The 9,377-nt window shown below is 31.3% G+C and overlaps 1 protein-coding gene across 1 annotated transcript; it reads right to left on the bottom strand.

The window, feature by feature from the left end:
- Positions 1-301: 301 nt before the first annotated feature.
- On the bottom strand, positions 302-7,163 carry LOC104231060 (MLO-like protein 6). The gene is made up of 15 exons (XM_009783984.2): positions 6,886-7,163; positions 6,635-6,692; positions 6,377-6,531; positions 6,182-6,298; positions 6,039-6,099; positions 4,033-4,121; positions 2,973-3,047; positions 2,772-2,866; positions 2,600-2,649; positions 1,995-2,035; positions 1,724-1,897; positions 1,327-1,362; positions 1,160-1,227; positions 919-979; positions 302-829 (listed from the first exon to the last, which is right to left on the bottom strand). The coding sequence occupies exons 1-15, from the start codon at positions 6,997-6,999 to the stop codon at positions 425-427; spliced, it is 1,599 nt and encodes a 532-aa protein (XP_009782286.1). The 5' UTR covers positions 7,000-7,163; the 3' UTR covers positions 302-424.
- Between the last annotated feature and the right edge of the window lie 2,214 nt (positions 7,164-9,377).

Here is a 9,377-nt window from a genome sequence, read left to right on the forward strand (position 1 = left end):
TGATCAGTGACTAGCTAATTCTACATCAAGGTTTTAACTAAAAGATTATGCTTTTCTATCAGACGTCCTATCTTAATTCTTACACCGTTATATTATGCAGTTGATAAATGGGGAACTCTTTTTTTATTAAACAGGTGGAATTACCTAAAAATATCATTTCAAGTACGACGTTTATGCTGGTTAATTTCGTTGCCTTCAAACTTAAATCGATGATCTATTTGGTTTGTTAATGGATAGATTTATATTTGGTTTAATAGTTAGATCATAGTTTTCATGCATATTAGGTTCCCTGGCCCTTACATTTCTCTGTGAAGTTATAGATGCTATATGCTTTCAGTAGATGTCTTCTGACATACAATAATTGGCGTAACAAGCAGATATGTGCTCTCTACGCTGAGACAAACAAAGAATGATGAACGTAATCTCAACTCGTTTTGTTGCCAAATGTGAATTCTGACAATGTAACCTCAACTTGATGCTGATCAGGATGAGGACGTTGCATGGAGCTGGAGGCATGGATTTCTCCCTCCTGATGATCATCATCTTTAGTATTCTCAATTTGTCTACGAGGAGAGGTTGATATTTCATTAGCCCAGCCTTCATTTTCCGCATTGGATGTTCGACTCTCCTCATTGCTATATTGTGGGTAACTGCGTAATAAGTGAACCGGGGAGGTACCATGCAACGGTGTGGCCGGTCTGCTGGAGACAGGGGTGTTGTTTCCCGATAGCCGGCCGTGTTTCACCCGCTTTTTCGCCGTGTTGTGCCAGCTTCTAAGAGCTGTTGCCACATTATCACCAAAGATTATAGGTTTCATTGATGTTCCCATCTGCAAATTTCACTAAATCTCTCAGCACTAATTTATCTTTATAACAGTTTTTATTGTGAAAAAGGAAGACTAGTTTAGTTATAGAGTACCTGTGTGACCAAGGCATAAAGAGGGAGAGTCACATAGCTGCAATGGACCTGTATGATCACCCTGAAACAAGAAACAAAAACTATCAATATAAAACGAATTAAAATATGCAACTTTAATTGTTCGAGTATTGATTGACCAATGTTTTTTAATATAGATATTTTAGGAAAATCATGTGGCAGAAAAGAACATATATGAATATGACATTACATAGATAGTGTGTTTTCTGGCAGTGAAACTTACCCCATGGTCAGCCTTATGGCTATATCTGCAGCATTCTGGTGGAAGCAAGATGGGTAACCAAATTTCCACTGAAAAGTTGACAAAGGAAAAATATTCAGGATTAGGAATTCAAATTACATTAGAAAAAAATAACACCAAAAAAGAAAATTTGTATTCCAACTCCTTACCCAACTCCAAACGAAGAAAGCAACTTGAAATGCATTCTGAAAAACCACAAATATGAAGGAAAAAATCATTATGGAATTCCAAGTTGGGAGTTTTCACTATTACTCCATCCGTCACAATTTATGTGATGCAGTTTGAATTTTGAGAATCAAATTTCTCAATTTTAAATGCAAATTCGATCATAAATTTTTTTAAAATAAGATTTATATATTTGAAAACTAAATAGAAAGTATTATAAGTCATAACGATTAACAATTTAAAATATTTATAAGGCATATGCAGATAACGCAATTAAAAAAAATTCGTTTGACTCTTAAAACCTGAACTACTGCATCATATAAATTATAGAACAAGGAATGAGTATTATTTTATTTTAAAATGAAAAAAATGGGGAGATACCTGAAAGAGCACAAAGTTAATCAAGAAAAGGACAAAGGCAGGTCGGTTGAACCAAAAAAGATGGTCACCTGTCTCCACCACTGGTACACCTCTCACTATGTCTCCCCTCTTTGAAATCCTTACTCCCATTTCTGCTATTATCATTTCAAGTTTTGTGCCAACTAGCAATATTATCTGCCCAATTATATGTTAGAAAATATATTCTTAGTAACAATTATATATACTTTCGTCCATAATAAATGAATAATAACTAAATGAACGAATTACTTACTACTAACGGGATAAATGGCACCCAAAGGTACGAGTACAATCCTGTCCACAAAGAGGAAGAGATTCCATTTAGTTTCAATTGGATATGGTTTCTTTAAATAATTCTAATGCACTCTTTGAGTTACAAGCATTTATGGGTTAATTTCAACGTTGGTCACTAACTTTACTTTTTGTACAATACTAAAGTTACAAAATTATTTTTTATAACGGTAAAGTCACTAAACTAGTTTTTGTAACAGTTAAGTTACTAAGTTATGTTTTAGTTGCACAGACAATATATATCACCGGATAATCAAATTTCCGCCACTGGAGAATGACATGGCATTGCAAGGTCATCATTTTGTCACTTTGTTTATGCCACGTGAGAATTTTTTTTTACATTTGCATAACCTATTTTAAACATCAATAATTAATGAAACACTAAAATTTAAAGAAACAAAAAAAAATAGTTTAGTGACTCTACTATTACAAAAGCTATTTTTATGACTTTAGTGTTACAAATAATTATTTAGTAATTTTATTGTTAGAAAAAACATACTTTTATAATTTTAGTATTAAAGAAAATAAGTTTAGTGATATGTGATAGGGTCAGTTAGATAGTCTTACCATTGGTAGTGGTTAGAAAATATAGTACTGTGAAGAGCCATAATGCTGGACTGCACAATAAACGAGGTTATATTTAGTAAGTTTTAAAGCAATGGCAAGGCAATATTTAATAAAAAGATTCTGAAAAAATGTAAGAGAAAAGAGAAACAAAGAGAAAGAGAGAGATGTACACCTTATTTCCACAACAAATTTGAAGTCTTTTTCAACTGCTCTATTGATGTATATCTGGAAATCAAAATTTTCTTGATTTTGTGGAGTTAAATGTGCCTGGTATGGACAAAAGTTAATTTAGGAATTAATGCATGCAATATATGATAGTATATATTATTTGGGATATTGCATAATTTTTGTATTGCAAATTAACGTGACTTACTATCATGAACCCATGTCTAAGGGTTAGATAGTCAACTTTTGCTACTGATGAGAAGAATTGTCTGAAGAAACAAACCTGTAAATATAATCCAAAACATAATGGTAAGTCACACAAACAGTTCATGAGCACTGGGTGTGTGTGTATATATATATATATCTCACTTTTTAGGTAATTCGTGATAAAATCTCTATAATAAGTAATTACTGATCGATAACTTGGTAAAACTAATACTCACATATTAAACTACATTAATATTGTAATGAATCAGAGGCGGATCCAGGATTTGAGGCTTATGGGTTCCTACCATAATTTTAGATTAATATGCAATAATAACTGGGTTCACAGTTAGAAATTTATAAATATTTAGTGAATTTCTTAATATAAATCCAGGGTCTAAGCAAAAGTTATTGGGTTCCCAGGAACCCGTCTTTTATACTATAGGTCCGCCCCTGTAATGAATCTTTAAACTATTAATGTATCCGTTGAAATGATCTCGTTTGGACATAAGAATTGTTAACAAAAATTTCTAAGTAAAAATGATATTTAAACATTAGAGTTGTGTTTGGATGTGAATATAATTTTGGGCTGTTTTTGAATTGTTGTGATCAGGGGCGGATTTAGGGGGGCGCAAGGCGGTTCCCCCTTCGCCGAAAAAATACACTGTATATATAAGGCAAAATATGTTTTTTACCTCTATATATTAAGTTTTGAACCCCCTTAACACAATCTAAAAGTGTAGTTTGGTGGTCAAGGGGGTTCAAAATCTACATAAGGTCATGAGTTCAATTCCCACTAGATACAATTGTTTTTTGAACCCCCTTCGTGAAGATCCTGCCTCCGCCACTGGTTGTGATATGAGTGAAAATTTTGAAAAACAATCTTTTAGAGTTTTTTAAATTTTTAAAATTTTTCAAAATTCATCTTCAAAATTAAAAATTTTATGACCAAATACTGATTTCGAAAAAAAAGTGATTTTTTTAGAAAAAGAATAAAATAAAAATTCTTATGTCCAAACGGGCTAAAAAAAAGCTGGAGAGATAGAGAGGGGGAGAGGACTGACTATCCAGAGCAGCACCGGCGACTTGCTCCAATAATGCAAATGCCTACGTCCAAATGACGTCTCTCTTGCAAACCTGAACCTCTCTGGATCTGTAAAAATGATAAAAATCTGAATTCCTCAGGATTTGCAAGAATCAAATCATAATACTAATAATAATTACATCCAATGGCGTATGCATATTTTTTCGTAAGAGATGTCACACTTAAGTAAATAAATACATAAATAGATTGATGTAAGAAGATCGAATCAATAAAAAGTAGGGAATTTAAATGCATTAATGTAATTATCATTAACATTCAAAAAGAAAACGAAAAAAGGGGGAAAATATTTTTTTAAAAAAGAAAGCAATAAATAAAGCTAAATCTTTGTCATTAGCAAGTAAAGATGATACTAGTACTTGGCAAGATTGATATATTTGAGTATTTTGCTAAAAGGAAAAAAGAAGCCAGCGTCACAGTGGGGAGACTCGATCCTGCCACCTACCTAATAAAATGTAAGTAGCATTTTCACGCTGCGCAAAAGGAATGCGTGTATCAATTGGCGTCATCCATTTATATTTAAACCGATTTTACCGTGCAGATATCATTTTTATACATATAATTTGTTAATTTTTTTGGCAAAGAGGTGTCACGTGACACCGCTTCACCTAATGTAAATCCGCCCTGATTACATCGTTTTAAATTAATGTGGTACCAATTGTTTGGCTTACACAATATGATTATTGACTACTATAATTACACTGCCAAAATATATTTTTTATGTTAAAGGTACACTTACAGCTAACGCAGTGATTATTATTATTAGTTGCTCGTATGTCATTGGATCTGCACTTGTTCAGAAGAAACTAAAAAAATATCTTTATCTGTTCATTATAACATTTTAAAAGGAATCATTAATTTCAAGAGGGACGTGAAAAGTGATATAAATAAATGAACTATATAAATGTCGGCCAAGTTTGTAAGAAATTAGGTATGAAAGAGGGCGAAGTTGCAACGCGCGATACAACTTGCAAATGATTTCCTACGCACATTATCTATCCAAATCCAATAGCACTTGGATTTTCACATCAACGAATATAATTTTTTTTGTTAAATGTCACATCAATTTTCACCCTTGTCTTCTTGTAGCAAAAGTTAAAAAAAGTTTCTAAACCTGTTTTTAAGTAGGACTTATCTTAATGGGCGCTTGGACATAAGAATCGTGAAATTTCAAAAAAAAAAAAATTCAAGTAAAAATGATATTTAAAAATTAAAGTTGTGTTTGGACATGAATATAATTTTGGAATATTTTTAAATTTTTGTGAGTGATCTGAAGTAAATTTTTTTTATAAAAAAAAATAGTTGTTTGGAGTTTTACAAAATTCATATTCAAGTGAAAATTAAAAATATTATGGCCAAACACTGATTTTGAAAAAATTAAAAAATAATTCAGAAAAAGGTAAAAAAAAAAAACATTATGGCCTAACGGGCCCTTATATTCACCAACCATGCACATGGATGCTCATAGAATAAATTAATTTAATAAATTACTACTCCATCTGTTTGTGAACCTATTTCCTTTTTGGTCTGTTCCAAAAAGAATTCCTTTTTGGTCTGTTCCAAAAAGAATGACCTCTTTCTATAATCGGAAATAATTTAGCTTAAACTTACAATTCTACCCTTAATAAGAAGCTTTTATAACCACACAAATACTCTGGACCTCTTTTTGATTTGTTTAGGACCACAAATTCTAAAAGTATTCATTTTTTCTTAAATTTCGTGCCAAATCAAACAGGTTCACGTTGGAGAGTACTTGTCCTCATTCTCATATAACTAATTTATTGTTATGAATAGAGTTAAGTGACTTAATAGTATATGTTTTTTCTTTATATTATTAATGTATAAAAATTAGACCCTTAATCTGAAAGCGAGAAATATATACAACTTCACTGCGACCCTAGAGATATAATAAGGGCGGGGGAGGGGTGAAGTGTTGAGTTTAATTAATTCAAATTAAAGTATACCAACCGTTGTAGAATTGGTACTCAATTGTTTTTGTTTCATCCTCCCACGCCCTCCATTTTCTCATCTGTAGTTTCAAATAGAATTATTAATAGGATTAATATAATTGACCGAAGTAGAACATGTTCACGTGGAAAACAAACTAATACCTTTAGCCTGCCCAAAGCAAAAGTTGCTATAGAGTACAATACATGAGCAACAGCTAAGACAAAGATGAAGATATGGAGCTGGTGTATTGCATATGAAGATGCAAATTGGACTTTTCCCTGCACAAAATTTTCTTTAAGAAAAAGAAAAAAGACAAAATACTTAAAATCAATAAACACAATATAATATAATTATACCTTTGGTAGACAAGGGTCATCATATTTAGACTTTGCATCTTCATCAGCCTTACAAGGATGCCAAGAATAACCAACACTTTTGGGCACACATAAGTTAGAAACTGGGGTTTGCACCACTGTCAACAGCAGTGATATGAATCCCAACAACATCAGTTCTGTAATTACGTTAAATTAAAATGTCAGTCATTACACACACACACACACACATATATGTATATATATATGAAATAAAAAAACAAAAACTCTACTTTTAATTACCCGCTTTGATCTTTTCAAGTGCTTCATAAAGAGGCTTTTTATGTTTTTTCAACAACCACTGCAAACCAAATAAATGAAGTCTCCATCAACAAAACAGACACATCGATCAAGAAAATTTTCAGCCCCTTTAATTTTTGGCAGTAATATTAATTCATTCTATAATCTGAACAAAGAATTAATTAGCAGCCTGATTTTGCAAAAGTAGCTAGGTAGAATTAAACTCCAAAAAAGTTGTAATGTAATATATATACCTCTCCAAGATGATGAATAATTTGTTCAATGAAAATGGAAATAGCGAGCAAGATGAAGCAAACTACGGCAACTGCCCAAGTGGGAGTTGCCTCCATCGACCGTTCTTTAGCCATCTACCCAAATTACTTGATAGTACGACGACGACGAAGAAGCTTTAATAATATTTCAACTGCTCAAGAAAAATGGTTTTCTTTCTTCTTCTTTTAGTACTATTTTTGAGGGGGGGGGGGGGGGGAAGAGTAGTTTGATATATGGTAGTGTAGAATATAGATATGACAACAGATTGGAGTGCGTAAATATATATAATAATATATATATGGGAAAGAAGAAGGGGATGAGAGGAAAGGTCAAATGAACAATGGAGGACTTGTTCAAAGTTGCAATTTTCAAAGCTAAGTCAAATCCTCCGTCATATTGAAGTTATGGAAAATTTTATTTTGTGTGTCACAAAACTTGTACGAAGCTTTTTTATGTCTCACAGTTTTGTGGACCCAGATTTTTGTGGATACAGAAGTGTAAGATTGTGATCCACAAATTTATGTGACAAAAAGAACCTCATACAATTAGTGTCAGTTGTATGAAACATAAAATAAAACTTCTCTGAAGTTATATACTCTCTTGGTCCACTTTTACTTGTCCACTATTGATTTTTTACAAGCTTTAAGAAATAATAAATAAAATGCATAATTTATTATGATACCCATATTAATCGATGTATATTATCTTAATGGATTTGAAAAATGATTTAGAATATAATAAGTAATTAATGCTAAGAGAAAAATATGAAAGAAATAAATTGTTGATATGAAAAATTTATTTTTAAAATAATGGAGAAGTAAAAGTTAATAGAACGATTATTAATTTGCTGCGGGCAGGCAATAATAATATAGGAAGAGTCGTATATAACACTACTTTAAAGTAAATGGTAGCGTGAGTGGGTGACTTTGTCATTTAAGTTGAAAAGTATATGCATGGTAGAATTAATGTCTGTAGGCAATCAAAGACCCTACTAATTAAGGTTCTCTTTTGACAATTGACGCATCGCTTGTACATTAGTTTTCCTATACGTCGTCTAAAATATACACTTGGATGCATCCCATTTTTTTTTCAAATTATTGATTTTTTTTTTTAATTTTATGAGTTTTTGTAAAAGATTTTCTCTCATATCATTGGAAGAGATAGAATTAAACACAAATAGCACAATTAATGTAATATGTTGTTCACCAAATTAATGAACTTATGTATGTATGCTCTTCTATTTTAATTTAGATCCTGACTTTCCACAATTAGCCTTTTATTATTGCTCAAAAATTACACTATATATATACTGAGTTTGGAATTAATCAATTTGTCACACATTAAGTTTGAATTATTTTGGTTTAATATGATATCAGGATATAGATAAATGAAGAGGAAGTGTATATATAGCACCAATAATTGGATGTATAATATGTACATACACATATTACACGATAAAAGTTATAATCACCTTGTGCTTACACTAACTCAATAAATACGTGACACACATCTTCATATGCATTTTTTGCATTGCATCATAATTAATCAATATACATTCCCATTTTAAATTATAGTTTAACCATAAGAAATTAGTTTGATTTTGATATGCACAGTGTGCAAATGTAATTTTTTACATGTATCACACTGACGTGTCATGTTTATGCCGTAGTATTTCTTTTATCTGACATTTTCAAGTTCTTTTTGAAGCAGACCTTTTTCTCCTCCAAACTTGTTGAAGGAGACTCTTGTTATAGATTGTGGGCGTAAATGAACACAAGAGAAGAAATAGTAAAAGAATTTAAATGCTGTTTGGAAAAATAGTACTCCGTAATTGTCTAATAAAGGAAGTTGTAGAAAAGAAAAGGAAGAAAACAAAATAAAGGTTGACTTTAGCTTGCAAAGAACAAAATTTGGAAATGACATTTGTCATATATGAAAATTGACCAAAAAAATTTCAGAACAAAGAAAAACACAAAAATTGTTGGAAAGAAAAAACAAATGACACAGTTACATTTATTTTACCTCCACTGCTTAATTTATTGCACCTTAACTCCTTATGATATTGGAATAAGTTAACAATCTCCCCGTACCTTATCTAAGTTGCATATCTTTCTTTTTATTTTTTTAATTTTTTTTAAGTGGTGAAGCATTTTTTTTTCCTTTTCTTTCTCAGTTTCTCCATTACATATGAGATGGGGAAGGGGAAGAAGAAGGATATTCTACTAATACCAGCTATAGCCAAACCTGTTTAACTAAAAAATGGAATTTCGGTCAAAGCTTTAATTTAAAAGAACTCGGGTTACTGATAATCAAAAGAATATATGAAAGAAAGTAATTTGGCTAGCAATAATATAATCAGAAGAAAAACAAGTAAATCAATATATTCAGATAGTATTTCGTGTCACTATAATTGATCAGTTATCTCCCTTTTATAGCTATTTGGGAGATATGCGTTTTGCCCTTGTCATAATTA

The sequence above is a fragment of the Nicotiana sylvestris genome, chromosome 5 (genome assembly GCF_000393655.2).
Source record: "Nicotiana sylvestris chromosome 5, ASM39365v2, whole genome shotgun sequence".
Lineage (NCBI taxonomy): Eukaryota > Viridiplantae > Streptophyta > Magnoliopsida > Solanales > Solanaceae > Nicotiana > Nicotiana sylvestris.